The sequence below is a fragment of the Arachis ipaensis genome, chromosome B05, assembly GCF_000816755.2.
Source record: "Arachis ipaensis cultivar K30076 chromosome B05, Araip1.1, whole genome shotgun sequence".
Lineage (NCBI taxonomy): Eukaryota > Viridiplantae > Streptophyta > Magnoliopsida > Fabales > Fabaceae > Arachis > Arachis ipaensis.
In genome coordinates this window covers 86,452,076-86,469,468 of record NC_029789.2, presented here as the reverse complement: position 1 = coordinate 86,469,468, position 17,393 = coordinate 86,452,076, and the positions used below count along the sequence as shown (strand labels likewise).

At 37.2% G+C, this 17,393-nt stretch overlaps 1 protein-coding gene across 2 annotated transcripts in view; it reads left to right on the top strand.

The window, feature by feature from the left end:
* The window catches only part of LOC107643713 (transcriptional elongation regulator MINIYO), a 12,897-nt gene continuing 7,557 nt past the window's right edge, over positions 12,054–17,393 (top strand). For both annotated transcript variants that reach the window (XR_001621025.2, XM_016347431.2), the window contains exons 1-6: positions 12,054–12,252; positions 12,511–12,771; positions 13,787–14,840; positions 16,017–16,111; positions 16,283–16,470; positions 17,198–17,303. Coding sequence is in view for 1 of the 2 variants with exons in the window: in XM_016347431.2 (XP_016202917.1) it covers positions 12,532–12,771; positions 13,787–14,840; positions 16,017–16,111; positions 16,283–16,470; positions 17,198–17,303 (1,683 nt within the window). In the remaining variant the exon portion in view is untranslated. The remainder of the gene's footprint in view (positions 12,253–12,510; positions 12,772–13,786; positions 14,841–16,016; positions 16,112–16,282; positions 16,471–17,197; positions 17,304–17,393) is intronic.

Below are 17,393 nucleotides of genomic sequence, written 5' to 3'. Positions count from 1 at the left end.
CCTCCCACGTCGTCATGTCAGTGATCTCTTCTATGTTCACTCTACTCTGGATAGATACTTGACTTCTAAAAATCAACTCAGATTGTTTGGTGTTGATTCTTTGACCTGATGCCTCTGTATATTTGTTAATTATCTGAATGAGTTGATAAACCTCCACTTCTTGCACCCCCTGCAAAAATAATACAATCATCAGCAAATAATAAATGAGTAATAATTGGGGCTGTGGGAGCTAATCTAATTTCTGAAATTAGATTTTCCCTTGCCGCCATTTCCATGGGAATAGTTAAACTTTTAGCAGCCAAAATAAAGAGATAGGGTGATAGAGGATCTCCCTATCTAAGTCCTCTTTGGGGACTGATCTTACTGGACAACTTTTCATTTATTTTGAACCTATAACTAGAACTTTTGACGTAACTCATCATCAACTTCACCCACTCATTACTAAAACCGAACTTTTCCAGAACCCTTTCCAAAAAATTTCATTCTAGTATATCATACGCTTTATTCATGTCTAATTTAATGGCTATGTCATTGCTTCCAAGACTTCCTTTTTTATTTAATTTGCGAAAGGCTTCTTGTACTATTACTATATTATCCTGTATGAGTCTTCCTTTTATAAAAGCACTTTGAACCGGAGATATGATAGCATCTAGCACTCTCCTTAACCTCCCCACCAAAACCCTCGTTATAATCTTGTACACAAAATTACAACAGCTTATGGGTCTAAGATGATTTGAGCTTTCCGATTAACTAATTTTGGGAATCAAAACAACGGTTGTCTCACCTAAATCTTATGGTATGATGCCTTCTTCAAAAAACTATTTAACAATTCCACATACTTTCTTACTCAAAATATCCCAATGTTTTTGAAAAAAATAACCCATTTAAACCATCTGGGCCCAAAGCCTTTAAGCCGCCCATACTAAAGGCCGCTTTCTTAATTTCCTCCTCACTGGTCCTTGCCATAAACTCCTCATTCATTTTCCTAGTGACTCTCTTTGGTATTTCTCTTATGTAATCCTCCATATTTCTGACCCTAGTAAAGGTAAACAACTTGGTGAAATGTCTTTCCACTAACCTCATCACATTTTTCTCTCCTTGTATCCATTGTCCTGACTCATTTCTTAATTTTTCTACTCTATTCCTATTCCTTCTCTGAATTGTTGTTGCATGAAAAAAAAGCTGTATTTTTATCTCCCTAGTTTAGCCATTTCAGCTTTGATCTTTGTCCCCAATACTTCTCTTCCTACTTTCATAGTTCAGAAATTTGCCTTTTCAGTTCATACTCTCTCTTCTGATCTCTTTCTGACATATCAGATCTCTGAATGTATTGTAACTCTATTTTTTTCTTTCAAATTCTTTATCTGCTCTCTTAAAATTTTTTCTACTCCACTCTATCAACTCCTTCTTGCATCTATTTCTCTTCCTTATGAACTGATTCCAATAATTTTCATTCCCGTCATCCAAAAGCCAACTTTTCTTGATCACATCTTTGCATTCTGTAAGAACCGGAGTTTTCACGTAAAACTATTTTAATAAAATAATTTTAGTGTCTAGAATAGATTCAAAATTTGGAAGTTTTAATTTGAAATAAAAAGGTAAAATTTGATTTCAATGAATTTTTTTGAGTTGGAAAATGTATCTTTTTCGAAAAAGATTTTGTAAAAATGCGTACTGGCGTTTAAGCCGGCAATACCAGCTCCAGTCTGTCCAATACTGCGTATTTTAGAAAATAAGATTTTGAAAGTTAATTTATTATTTTGAAAGGATAAAAATAATTTAGAATCGAAAACCGAGCACTAATCTTAAAGGTTTTGGTTCAAAGTGGGTCGAACGGACCAAAAATGCGACCAGGCCCAAACCGGGCCCAAGGCCCAACATATATAAGCTCATTAAATGAGCTTTGAGCTCATTTTTCCAGCCCAAAGAGAGGGAGAGGCGCGGATTGAGAGAGAGGAGGTGGTGGTACTATTCATCATCACCTTCCGGGAGCCATAACGTGAGCTACAGACCTCCGATTGACGAGCCGTTTACGGCCATGGGAAGCTCTCGCCGAGCTCTTCGATTATATTTGAGCAAACCTGGTAAGAAATCATGTCTCACTCTCCAGTTTCTAGCCCTAGAGTTCTGCATTTTTGGGGTTGTAATTTTGAGTAGATTTTGTGGTTTTGCTTATTTAGGTGATCTCTAGTAGTGGATAATTGTTGGATTTTACCCCTAGTCTCATTGGTTAAGGTAAAGTTTCATTAAACCCTTGTGTTTAGTTATTTTGTGTCACTTAGGTTTTGATCTTGGTATATATATGATGTTAGTTTGAGCTTTTGTGGCTTGTTGGTGAGATTGAAAGCTTGTTGGATTCCAATCTTGGTACGGTGAGCATTTTAGGGAATGGCCAAGGTATGGTTTCGGTCTCCTCTATGTAATATGTAATATTCATGGATACTTAGGCTAGTTGACCTTAAGATAGGTTGAAAGGTGTGATTGTATGGTTAATTGTATATAAATATATGTTTGATGATGATTATTGATGAGTTGTTTTGGTGGGTATTGAGATTGGAAGATGGGTATTGATGATGATTTTTTATTGTTGGTTGTTATTGATTATGGTGGTTGATGATGATGGTTGAAAATTATTGGTGTTGATGAGTATTGATGGTGATTGATTATAATGATGACTCATGAGGATTGTGAAAATTCAAGGTAATATGTAAATGTACAATGTTTATGATGGATTAGAATTATGAATATGTGACCTATTATTTGATGAATAGGAGGTTGGTGATAATGGAGATTATGATGATGTTTTTGAATTATGATGTTGAATGGTGATGATTGTGTGGAAGAATAACAACTATGATTTGTTGATATTGCGATTGGATTATTGTGATCATGTGAAATTATGATGAGATAGGGTAGATGATGCCTATGAGTAGTGGGATTATGTTAAAGTTGATTATGTTGGATTCTTGATGTAAGAATTGTGTAAATTGTTGATGATTAAGAATCTTGATTGAGGATCATGGTTTTATGTTGATTCATGGTGAAATGTTATGTGATCTAGGTTGGATTTAGACTTGTTGAATGGTTTAGGAGGTTGTCTGATTGAGAAAATGGTTGAAGCAATGCTTGGTATGAATTTTGGGTTGCTTTGGTATGGTTGAAAAGTGTTTGAGTTGGTTTTTGGATTGAGAGTTGGTTAAATTTGAGTTTCTTTGGTAAAAATAGATTTTTGGTGAACTTTGACGGATCATAACTCGAGCCTCAGTTTTCAAATTTTGTTGAAATTTGCTTTAAATTAAAGTCCAATGAAAACTCTTTAAATTGATATAAAGTTTCTAAAATTTGAATTTTTGTAGAGGAAGTTATGATCATTCAAAGTTTGGTGTCAAAATCTGAAATTTTGCAAAGTTGCAGAATTTTGGGATTTCTGGTATGTGCCTGCACAGCCTTGTGCGCATGCACAACCCTGTGAAATTTTAAACCTGCTGTAAGCACGCACAGACCTGTGTGTACGCACAGGCAGGAAAAGGCTTTCTGTTTGAAGTGCTCGCACAGCTTGTGCGCGCACATACCAATGAGGATTTGCACCCTGTGTGTACGCACAGCTCTGTGTGCACGCACACGTTGGGAAGGTCAATCTGTTGAGGGCGCTAGCACAAGTTGTGCGAGTGAAAAGACATTGTGAATTTTGGTACCTATGCATACGCACGCCTCTATGCGTACGCACACATTTTAAAAGTCTCCTGGGCGTGCGCACGCACACCCCTGTGCATACGCACACGCCCTGTTTCTCAAACTTGAACTTTGTTTTCAACTATTTCACCTTTCCAACAAGCATGTAAGCTTCTATGACACCATAGAGACTAGTGAACAAACTAGGGCAACATAGTTAGTCCTGGAATTGCGAATAGGGTTAGGTATTATATAAAAAGTTAAACTGTTTCAGTATAGACTTAATGAACCTATACTTGGGATAGGCTAACTGTTCATACCAAAATTTACATAAGCTTTAAATACATACGTTAAACAGGGAAATCAGAGCAGAGTAGAGAAACATAGAAAATAGAGTAACCAGAGTAAAGTAAAGAGATAAAGAGAAAAAGAGTAATATAGATACAGAAGAAAAGAGTAATCAGAGAAGAGAAAAGAGATACAGAGAACAGAGAAATTAAAACAGAGTAAAGAGATACAGAGAAAAGAAAAACCAGAACAGAGTAAAGAGATATAAAGAGAAGAGTAATATAATAAAGAGATATTTATATATATTAGTTGCTTGATGCAATCCAGAGCTATATTTATATATATATATTAGTTGCTTGATGTAACCCAGAGTTATATTTAATATATATTAGTTGCTTAATGCAACCCAGAGCTTCTGTAGGAAAACTAAGTCACCTACAGCTATTTTCCGCTTCCCCAGAGCAGAGCAGAGTATATATATATTTTCCTGCAGTAAGCAGAGGCTGTCTCAAATGAGCGGCTATTATTATATGCGCATTTATTTAGGAACGGAAAATCGTATTCGGGAAATCGGGATTACTCGTGACCGGATAAATGTCGGGATTGCGGGCAGCCAACCGACACATGAGCTCATGGCCTGTACTAGGGCTAGACATGCATCATTCTTGTCTGCGCATCACTCTCTGTTGCATTCTTTTTTGTGTGTGATCTATTTCTTTATGTTTGTTTGTTCGAGTGCTATGTCTATGCTTTATCTTCTTGTATTCTTCTGCTTGTGTTCTGTTCTTTGTTTTTCTATCTATTTTTAACCTCTGTTTACTACATTACTATATTCTATTATCTATCTGCTAATTGAAAATGAATAAATGAACGTAACTAACAACCCCGACCCTACTAAGAACTCCCCTGTTCTTACCCCTTCTCTTCCTTCCTCGCCCTCAGATGGAGATGGCGCGTGATCTTCTATGAGTTCGAGGACCCTTACATCTACGAGGATCCGGTACATCACAGTTACTTCATCATGGGATTGGAGCCTCGTATTAGACGATATGCGTTACCTAATCGAGCTTTTCAACATCCTCTGTCTAGCCCGCATTTTGACCCTGATGCTCCTTACGACTTTTCCTTATCCTGGTTACATCCTGACGCACCTGGACATCCTTTTCCTGATGATCCTGAGCACCCTATACCAGCTCAACCTTTGAATGAGGTGGTACCTGAGCCTATCATTCCTGATGAGCCTGAGTTAGTTGGTGACTACGTACCTGTGATACCACCAGAGTGGGATTTTCCCCCTGAGCCGATCCCCGACTTGCCACAGCCTGATGAGCCGGCACTACCAGACAGTGGAGTGGCTCCTATAAATGTGAACGGACCTATGCTCGCCTTTAAGACTCTTGGGCTTATCTTCGGGTATTGAAGCATGCGAAATGTCCTAGGAGGTTTGATTATGTGTTATTTTGAAAAGTTAGAGAACGAAGGCTTAGGTTTCTGGTGTACTGAGAATGGGTTTGGTGGATTGCGAAGGAAGAATGGTATATAAATTGAGAAATTGACGAGCTAGTGAGTTTGCAATGGAAAGTTATGAATTGATGATGATTGTGATGAGTTGAAAACTTGGAAATGAATGATTATAGTTGATGGAATGAGTATGAGTGGAAGTGTGCTATGAAGAGGGGTCTCTGAGATTGAATACGTGATTATGATATGCATTGTTATCCGTCGTAAGGGCTGTGGCAGTCTCTCACCTACGTTCGGATGTGAGGCTTGAAGTTGTGCTTCTCACTCATATTTATCGCTCAAGAGGATGGTGGTAGGGCACTCTCCCTCATAATGTTTCCCTCTGAAAGGAGAAGGTGGTAGGGCACTCATCTCTCGGAATTATACCTCCTGAGCGTGTGTTTTCTCTCTGGTTGCAAGGTTGTAGGGCACTATCTTTCAGAATTATACGGCATCCAAAGGAAGGTGGTAGGGCACTCTCCCTCGAAACTTTTCCCTCTACAAGGAGAAGGTGGTAGGACACTATCCCTTGGAATTATTCCTCCTTAGTATGCGCAACAGAGAGACTAATCTGGGAGTTGCCGACCGGATTATGAGTCGGGTTTGGCACTACAACCGACATGTGATATCACAGCCAATAGGACAGACATTCATCATGTACATCTTCTATATGTTTTCTTGCTTTGATTACTTGAGTTTGCCTAATTGTATAATATGCCTACTTGCTTCTTGAATTACTTGTTATATATATGAATACTACCTGTGTTTTCCTTACTTGCATTATCTGTGTTTGTTTGGTGCTGAGGAGGTTAGGTAGGCGGCGGCGATGGGATCGTACAGAGGCTAGGCTGGTGAAGGCTGTGGGACAGTGGTGACTAGTTTTAGTTAGACACTCCCTAGGTTTAGATACCCTTGTTTATAGTTTACAGTTTACGTTATTTATTTTTGTTAAGCTAGGATATCTGTTTGGTATGAAGCTCTAGGATTGCCTCTGGCGTCCCAGGGTCTTACATCTTACATTACTGGGTACTGTTACCATAATGAGAACCTCCGGTTCTCATTCCATACGTTGTTGTTGTTTTCAGATGCAGGTCGCAACCCACCTCAATGAGTTGCTTGATGGTAGCAGAGCGAAGGATCTTAATCTATTTTGTTGTCATTTTGGTTATTTTTATTAGTACTCTCACTTTTGTATTTACTTTTACCTTAGAGGCTTACTTTGAGTGTAACAACCCTGATTTTCGAGAATGCGAGATCTTTTCTGAAGGCATGGAATCCTCCGGAAGATCAGTAAACAGAACACCTCTGTTGTATCATCAAGCATCTCAATCCTCATTATCATTATATTATCTTTAATTCAGGACCTTAGTGGAGATAAGCTCGATAACGCAATCACGAAGAACCTAGTTTTTGAACTGTATTGGTTAGGAGTTTTGATTCTAGTTTTTGTAAATAGTCTCTGTTTGACGAATCGGACTCAATTCATGAGAGAAGCGAGATAATAGTATAATATTATCATTATATTAGTATTAGAAGATGCTTGAATGATATTATAAGGTTACCTGGTCTGTTTTAGTTAAAAATAGGAAATCGGTTCAACTGGGTTCACAGTTTACTGGTGTAGCTTAGCACTAGCACTCTCTAAAGACTTTAGCAATGCTAAGGCCTCATCATAAATGTTCTATTATCATATTAAATATGTTACTAGTGTCATTTATGCTAGTAGATCAGAAAATAATTTTTAGAGATGTTTTTACGAGTGTTTTGATACATCTAGTTTTAGTAGTTATACACCTGAGATATTTTAATATTATTTTAACCCACCTCCAAGCCAACCAATCACAACTCACCTTACACCCCCAATACCTCCAAGGCTACCTCATTTGCTCATTGTTGCCGAAAATCATCAAGAGAAAAAGGAGAGAAAGTTCTTGGTTCATAAATCTTCAAAGCTTGATTTCTGCTGAACTAAAACTCAAATCAAAATTCCAATCCAACCAAAATGACCCTCTCTTCTTTCTCTACATAATCATATGACTTATCAAGGCTGGAATCAAGGTAAGTTGGCTGCACAATCTCCCTTTTGCTTCGGTTTCAAGGAAACATGCTTAAACATGTATTTTCTTGATGTTCTTCCTTAGGAATCATGCTTAACTTGACTTGAGGGCCAAGAAACGTTAATTTCCAGCAAGTTTAAGGTGAGATATCCCTTTCTAACATGCTGAGAGAGATTTGGTCAGTTGAGGGTTTGTGGATTTAAAGTTGTTCCTGATGTGATTTAGGAGGAAAAAGTGCTTAAGGACCACCTGAAAGTATAACTGAATTTGGAGCAGCAAAACCAGGTAGGGTTTGACGAATTTAATCTTGATTGATTGTGTTTGAGTTGTGTGATTATGATATGGTTTGGCTGTGCTTGAAATTGATTGTTTGTATGAGTAATTCTTGTTGAAATTTTGGTGAAAATTTGATGAAATTTGATGAAATCCAAATGTTTTCAAAAAAGAAAAACAAAAATACCCCGCAAATTAACTACGTTTTTAACAATGAATCAGGCTCATATGATAAATAATAGATAATAATTAGGAAGACAAGTTGGTAGCACTCAGTTTCCGGTATGATCTAGACATACTGAAAATTGGGTCGTTACATTGAGAGTAGGGCTGGAAGTGAGCCGAGCTGAGTCGAGCTAGACCAAGCTCAAGCTCGGCTCACGAAAATTGAGCTTGGCTCACGGCTCGACTCATTAACAATCGAGCTTATTTCTTAAGCTCAAGCTCGGCTCACCAAAAACTCACGAGCTGACTCGAGCTCACGAGCTGGCTCAAATAAGAGAAACATAAATACATAATCTATAATTCTATATCAATAAATTATAACTTATATATTTTAAAAAATATTTGAAAAGATCAATTTTATATATTGTTTATCTATCAATAAATTATAAATTTTTTATTTATGTCTTATATTAAAATTATATGTAAAAAATAAATATAAATATTAAATAATTAAGATTATATATATATATATATAATCGAGCCAGCTCACGAGCTAATGAGCTGAGCTTATCCAAGCTCAAGCTCGGTTCATTTAATTTATGAGCTCAATTCCAGGCTCAAGCTTGGCTCACCAGCTCACGAGCTTAGCTTATCGAGCTGTTAACGAGTCGAGCTTGAACTGGCTCATGAGCTGACTTGACTCACTTCCAGCCCTAATTGAGAGTGATATTCTATATAAGCTGTTTTACTTTTAAAACTCTGTATATCTGTATTTAATTAGTCGGCCTAAACTCCGCAGGCTTAGACGAGTATCTTATGATTATTATACTCTTGTATAACTATATATATCTTGTTACCTTAAATAGTGGATCTTATCTTTTACGCTTGTAGCTCGTGTGAACGTTCACGCTTTGTAATGCCATATTTGAGCTTATTTTATTCATCGGGCTTCTAGAATTATTATTCCTTATATATATATATATATATATATGTATGTATGAGCCATAGAATTGTCGTAACTCTTGATTAACCTTTGCTTTACGGCATGAGGTAAAACTGAGGGTAATTAGGGTGTTACACATTCTTCATGTTCCGCCCAAAAAGCCTCAAACCTAAATTCCTTCCTTGTCCAGATCAGCGGCTGTGTTTCAAGAATTAAAGCGCAGTGATCCGAACTTACAACTGGAGAAGCTTTTAAAATAGCGTTCTAGAATATTTGAATCCATTTTCAGTTAACTAATAGCCTATCTAATTTTTTCCTAGTGATAAAGTTATTCCTTGGATTACTGAACCATGTAAACTTGTTACCTTTGATATCAACATCCATTAACCTATTCTCATCTACAAACCTTCTAAAAGTTTCTAAATAAATCCTTAGCTGTGGATGAATGTCCACCTTTTCCTCTTGACTTAAGATATCATTGAAGTCACCCAGATAAGCCTGAGGTTCTTCCTTATTCAAATTACTTACTGTTAGCTCTTGCCATAGTTTCCTTCTCTTTTGGAAAACTGGATTTCCATACATAAAAATACTTGCCATTTCAGTCCATTATTAATAATAATACTAGCCTTAATATAGTTATCACACCATTCATAAACATTAATATTAGCATTATCATAACAAACATAGCCCGTTGGACAAACTCCGAAGTTCTACATAAAACATATTATCAAAATGGAGCCTTCTTTTTATCCTAAACATCTTTTCTTGTTTAGCCCTAGTTTCCATCAGAAAAACTATAAGCGGCTTTACTTTTTTACAAAGATCAAACAATTCAGATATTGTTGGGGTAGCCGCAATTCCCCGACAATTCCAGTTAATTATACTCATTGCTGAGGGTGGGGTATGTTATGGCCCGCCTCTTCAGCCATTAGTATTCCTTTATACTGATTAGAAGCATATAGAGTTAAGTCATACTCCCCTGTATCCAGAGCAAAATTGCTGTCTTTTGATTCCTTAGGCACCCTGTCCTCTTGTTCCCTCTTCAATTCTTTATTAGTTAGCATTAGTGCCTGTTTGTTTTCTCTTTTTCTTTTCAAATTCAACTCCAATTCTATCTTCTGTTTTCTCTTTTTCTTTTCAAGTTCAACTCCAATTCCATCTCCTTTGCTTGTTGTGCTTCCCATTTAGTAGGCTCTTTCCTTCCCACCTCTTTATCTTCATCTTCTTCACTTACTAATTCTACATAGTAAACATTGTTATCTGAATCTTTCTTTTGCTCCCCCAATGCATTTTCTCTGCCCTGTACATCCATGGATAACTTCTTAAATTTTTCTTCCGTTCCCCTATTCACCATTCCTTGATGCTCCTTTATCCTTCCTCTTTCAACAATCTCGTAATCTTCCTTCCTCTTAGTTGTCATGTGCCTTTTTAGTTTCTGGCCAATAGTTTCATTCTCTGCTTTATCTCCTTGGGCAGCCCTCCAACCTTCTTTTTTGTTGCTATTCACCTCTCCTTCTTTTATTGTGTCCAGATACAATCCATCTCCTAATTTCTGTGTGTTTTTTCCAAGCCTTCCCCCTATCTTGTATTTATCCTCCCTTTCAATCCCAACTTGTAATTGATCTGCCAAAATATTGGGCCCAACATACTTATTTGGCCCGTATATACTCACCTACTATGCATCTTTACCGTTTTCTTTTATTTGGGCTTGTTTGATGTAAGCCCATTGATTGTTCCTCTCTCTTATCTCCCTTATAATGCTTTTAAATTTATAGGCTGCCTTTAGGTCAAGCTGCATAACCTTATCTCCCTGAAAATCAGGGATTTCTTGTACTTCTCCCAACTGCCCTCCCGCTTCAGCCATCACATCCTCTCTTCTTGTTTGGTTTTCCCTCACACTTTTCCTCCCTGATTTTCTGCTGCAAATTTTATTCAGCCCTAATTCTGCTTTCTTCAGTGCTTTGTTGCTCCCCACTCTCACTTCTAAGATTTTGTTGATCACGTGCCTACTCTTCCTCTCCTTCTCTCCATCCATGTTGCTTTGAACCTCCTCCTCGTGTGGCTGAAATTGGATGAACTTGGCTGACTCCTAACCCTGGTGAATACTTCTTCTTGGTTGGATCCCAGTATGCCATGGCTGTTGGATTTTTGCATGTCTTCTTCTCATGTCCCAGTATTCCACAGTTAAAGCAGTAGCTATTTGGCAGCCTTTCATACTTAAAGAAAATCCATAATGGTGGCAACTCCTCCCTTTCTAACCAAAAACATGTGGGCAGAGCCTTGTTAATATTGATGCTAACTCTAATCCTTAAAAAAGGATCTCCTAAGAACGCCATCCACTTTTGGGTCTTCAGCCTTTGCCAAAACTCCCAGCATTCGTCCTATAAGAATTCCGGTCTCCTTATTCATATGATCAAGCAGAATGCCATGAACTTGAATCCAGAACTCCATGAAGTCATTATCAACCTCAAAAAATTGATTCACCCTCCATCCATAATCTGAGATTGATAATATTTTCTCTGACATTCCAAAGACCATTCTAAATAATCTGAAGCCCTCTCTTCCTATCTTTAAAGCTGAATATCATCTTCTTCAGCCCAATGTCAGTAACTGCAACTCCTTGTGGATTTTTCCACATTCTCAATAATGCATTTCTGCATGTTTTGAACCTCATCTCTTTATCACTTATTATCTTTCCTACCACATTCAAGCAATTCTTCTTGTACTTCAGCTCTCTGGATTTATTGAGTTTGATGATTTTTTCTTTTATGTTATTTATTATTATCGATTACTAATCTTTTGGTCTTTGTATATTTTAGGTTTCATAGTAATATTGGTAGATAAGATATTAAGATGGAAGTAAAAAGTGAGAGAATACCGTTTGTGAAGTTAAACAAATTGAAAAAAATTCTCTATTAGAGAAGAACGCAATATTCTTAGAGCACTCTCCTATTGAGAGAAGAAGAGCTCCCTATTAGAGAAAAGTATGGTGTAATGTACGTTTTGGTTTTTCCAAATAAGTCTTTAATTTTCTAGTATGGAAAAGTAGATATTAGATTAGCTTAACTTACTAAACTTGGGCCATATGAAAAGCCTAGTCTTATGCCTAGGTCCAACAGACTTATGCCAAGGCCCAAACACCTTGATAAAAGGCTGCATGGTCTTTTGACTCTTATTTTTTTTTTCCGTTTGTCTCACACCAGCACCAGCCTCAACCTCCACCCTCCACTCGCTCACTCTCTCACTCCTCGCCGTCGCCGCTGCGGTCTCTGATCACCCCTGTTCGCCTATGCTCCCAGCTGTTCTCTTCTTCTCGCCGCTTCTGTTTCTGCTCGTGCTTCTCTGTCGCAGCTGGTGAGCTGTTTTTCTCTTTTCCAAACATTTTATTTTTTATAATTAGTTGATTTAGATATTTGATTGCTAGTAGCTGATAATTTGATTTAGGCATTTAACAAGTTGTTGAGCCAGACCTCTGATTGCTGATATGATAGCTCTAATTGCTGGCAATTCTAAGCTGAAATTTTCAATTCTAACTATGCAACACACGCGTGTTCTTTTTTCTAATTTTGTGAGTTACCTTTAATTTTTCTTCTTCCGTCCTTTGTGTTGAAGAGTGAAGACACGTCCACAGCCATGGAGAAGAAGAAGCAGCAGCAGCAAAATGAGAAGAAAGGGGAACCCAAGAAGGTGAAGGTTTTGAACACGAGCTCATTCCAAATAAACGAAGAAGATGCGTCTCGCTTGGTTGGTTCCATTATTGAAAAGGGTATCTCTGACTCTCACGGCAACAACATCATCACTACTCCTCCTTCCTTCTTTCCCAAACCCGCTGGTCTTCCTTTCCCTGTTGCACGACACCGTTCCCATGGCCCTGTAAGTTACCTTATTCAACCACGCTTTTTTAGCTTCCTTCTTAACTGTGACATTTTCATTTTTCGTGTGTTGTATTTTCATTCCTGAATTGAATGGAACATTGAAGAATGAATGGTCTTTTTTAGCAATGTATGGATACAAAACAAAAAAAAAGTAATAACCTTGGGTTTTATCTAGGATTTCAATGAGTTTAACTTAAGAGGATATGCCGGAACTTGGAAGAATTAAAGAGGAGGGGGGTGGAGGGGACTAGCTGAACTAAGAGTAGTTGTATTTTAATGGGACACATATACGGTATACCATGTTGTACTTAGTTTTGCATGTGCTGCTGTGTTTGTCTTTTTCTATTGTATTCTGCCCTAACTTTGAGTGAACTAATCAAATTACAAAGATCTTTTCCGCTTATTGCTATAAGAAGATAAATTTTGAATTTCTTAGTGGAAGGTGTACAGTGGTTCAACACTGAAGAGAACGCAGAAGCTATCAAGCAAGTAATGCTTGAAACAAAACTCTTGATAGTTGATATTGAATATACGGGAAGAAAGAAATAGAGAATGATAAGGGAATCCTTTGCTGAATTCACATCTCTGCATTATTATTGACTTTAATTGGATGTAAAACCACACTCTGCAGATTACACAATCTGGTATATATACCTGTACAAGTGAGGGAGATAGAATCTAGATTCTGTTTCTAAACCAGAGGCTATCTATGACAGAAAGTTTTCTATCAGTATCTATTTTAATGAAGTAGAAGAATATGTTTTGGTCTATTTACAAAATTGATCATCTATCATTAACAACCAAGCTATGAAAGAAAAAAAAGATTAAGTTTTGTCTCATTAATGTGTCTGAAAATAAATGAATAGTTTCCGTGAAAACTTCTATGGAAAAGTAATTTTTGAATGGTATCTTAGACCCAGGTTGTTGAGCTTAGAAATCTTTGTCGGCCATGATGCATGAAGGAGTCTTACTTTAACTCATGGAATGACATTGAGACTTTGATGATTTTGCAGTATTGGCATCCATTGAGTAATAAAGGGGGTGATCGTGGCAACCACGATGATGACAGTGACAATGATGTTGAGGATAAAGAAGATAAAGGTTTCAAGGAGTTTGAAAAAGTTTCAGCCTTTGCCAATCCAGTACAAAAGAGGAAGAAAAAAGATTTGGATTTTAAAAAGTGGAAAGAGATTACTCAAGACAATTATTGTTCCTTGGGGAAGGAATCAGATGATATGATTAGTACAGGGAAAAAGAAAAATGAAAAAGGCAGTAAGAATGCAGACATGAAAACGTCACCGACTGATGGTGTTGCCCTTGCTTCTATGGAAGTAGACACTAAACCACAATTAAATAACTATGAGAGAGGGTTTCTTAACTCAGCCAGTGCCATGGAGATAGATACATCAAATAAGGCAGATCCTCAGGAAAAACACAAATATGCCACAATTTATGACAGCAACGAAGTGGATGAATTGATGCCTGAACGGGATCAAATTTCTAATAATGAAAAGCCTGATCACAGTTTTGGATCTCTAGATTTTTTAAGAGGAGAGCAAAATAATTTGACTTCAAACATGGTTTCTTCTTCTGGTTCTAGCACCTTTAGAAGGAAACAAGGTTCCATGCCTCTGGAGGATGAAATTGATGCTGAGAATCGGGCTCGGATAATGCAAATGTCACCTGAGGAGATTGCTGAAGCCCAGGCTGAAATAATGGAGAAGATAAACCCTGCATTACTCAAAGTGCTGCAGAAAAGGGGGCAAGAAAAAGTTAAGAAAGAAGATAGTTTAACATCAGAAGTGGGTAATGGCAATGCATCTATGAATCAAGATGTTCATAGTAATCAAGATGCAAAACGTCTGCATACAGAGGACAACATCTCCCATATGTCGATGACACCACCTTCAGAAACTAAGCTAGATGATGAGAAAATTAGGGCAATCACTGTGACAACTGCTAGTGGCAGCTCATGGAATGCTTGGAGCAATAGAGTTGAGGCTGTTAGGGAGTTAAGATTTTCCTTGGCTGGGGATCCTGTTCATTCTGATTGGGCATCTCCTTATGGTATTTCTTATTTATTTTCATGTTTCTTAGCTTTCTATGATTTCTGATGTCATCTGATGACCATTGCCTGCATCTATATAATTGCTTTTAAGTATGTTGAAGATTAGTGCCTTCGTGATGCTAGTGTTATGTATTGTTAATGTTTGGATATTTTTCTGATGACATCTCCTTATGCTAGTGTTACTTATTAGGTAAAATATATTTTTTGTCCCTAATATTTGCGATTTTTTTCAAAAATATCCCTAATGTTTAATTTCATTCAATTTTGTAACATTTTCGATTCATTCAATTTTGTCCCTTACGTTTTCGATTTGTGTCAAAACTATCCTAGAAGTTCTCAATTGTATCCCTAACATTTTACATGTAGTTAACATCCAGGGGTTAATTTTGACACATCGGAAACGTTAGGGATAAAATTGAATGGAACTAAACTTTAGGGATAATTGTGAAAAAAAATCGCAAATTTTAGGGACAAAAAGTATACTTTACCCATTCTGTGTAGGAGTTATATTGCTAGCAAGGAAAGGTTGTAGAGATCTCTCTAACTTGATAGGTCAAAGCCTTTTGACTATAGATTATGCTATTGTTTTGGTTCTAGTCTAGTGTGGTTTATGTTGATTCCCTTTTCTTCCTATTCTTTCCTAGTTATTAAACTTGGCTGCTTGGTTTTGGCTTTATTGTGTATTTGTTAGGAACTTGGGGTATTATGGGTGCTCAAAGTCCCACATCGAGTAGTATGGGATGCTTGATGTTGTATATAAGGAGAGTGGTTCTTCCCCCTTAACAGCTAGCTTTTAAGGTGTGGTTTCCCAGTTTCCTTAGATACTTAACAATGGTATCAGAGCATGGTTGTCGGCGCCATGGAAAGGGCTACCTATAGGCTGGATTAAGGTGAATACTAAATACTGATAGACCGTAGCAAAGTGGCTACCGTTGGGTCAGTGTCAATAGAGTGAAGCCGCCGTGGACGTCGGCTCTCCAGGGCCGGTGTATTGTTAGGAACTTGGGGTATTATGGGTGCTCAATGTCCCACATCGAGTAGTATGGGATGCTTGATGTTGTATATAAGGAGAGTGGTTCTTCCCCCTTAACAGCTAGCTTTTAAGGTGTGGTTTCTTATGTTGATAATATAAATTTTAAATTTCTTATGTGATAATTCTTTCCGTTGCGCTACAGACAATGTCTCTGAACGTGACTATCTGCGGACCGAGGGAGATCCTGGTGCAGCTGGTTACACAATCAAAGAAGCAGTGGCACTCACAAGAAGTGTGGTATGTTATGTGTTAAAATAGATCTATCTTTCAGTTAGATGCAGATTTACCTTGAAACGTGGATGTCTGGAATAGTTTGGATGGATTTGCTATTATTAATGTAAATATTGAGACAATTTATTGTAATTTCTCCCTTCGTAACTCAACATCTGCCAATTTTTTTTCTTTTAGGTTCCTGGACAAAGGTCCCTTGCATTGCATCTCCTTTCATCTGTTCTTGATAAGGCATTGCAATATATTTGTAAGGACAGAACGGTACAGATCTCGAAAAGTGAAAATGAAGTTGACAAATCAGTTGACTGGGAGGCTGTTTGGGCTTTCGCACTTGGTCCAGAACCTGAGCTCGTGTTGGCACTCAGGTGAGTTTTATTACCCAAATTTCTAGTTTTATCAGCTACCTGCAATGGTCGATGATTTTCTTCTTTTTTTAAAATACACTTTTAAATAGCAGCTGAATTGATTTGTTAGATAGAATGGCTCCAGTTGATGTTTTAAATTCCTTGCATTTTACTTGGACCCAATGAAGCAAAAGAAGTCACAGATATGTTGCTCACTATTTAGTAATTTTGTGTCTGGTAGTGGTCATTGTAGAAGCCAGCATTGTTTGCATGCTCTAAAAAGATTTGTTAATTTGTGATAAGGGCTTCTGCAAACCAGCTTTTATAAACTCCGATTTTTGTTTTTTAAATTTTAATTGGGATGAGCTCTTGTGCACTGGCTTTTCTAGAGGGCTTTGTACAATTTTACCTTAAAATATTTGTTGGCATGTTGTGGCTTGGGTGTGTAATATTGCCACTTATGTGAAATTTAAGAAAAGTGAAATATAGAGTGCTTAGTTAACTTGCACACCTGTTGTTCTCTTATTCATTTATTATACAAAGTGATCTTATCCCAAATGGGACTATTTATCTTCTCATTCTTGTTTATATTTTGCCTATGGATTGTATTATATCCTGCTACATGTAGGTTTGGTATTTAACTCGCTTAAGTAATAGCTACTTCAATTCTTTTAAGTTGTAGTCACGTATGGTTCTTTCCTCCTTGTTTGGGACCCATTTGATGGTAGTACCCTTTGTTTTCTTTTAGGATGTGCCTTGATGATAACCACAATTCTGTAGTTCTGGCTTGTGTGAAGGTTATTCAAAGTGTGTTGAGTTGTGATGTGAATGACAACTACTTCAATATATCAGAGGTATCAACAATTCTCAACTATATTTATTTTCTTTAATTGTATAGTTAGTAATATTTGTGTTTCAAATTTGAGTAAACTGATATATCTTTT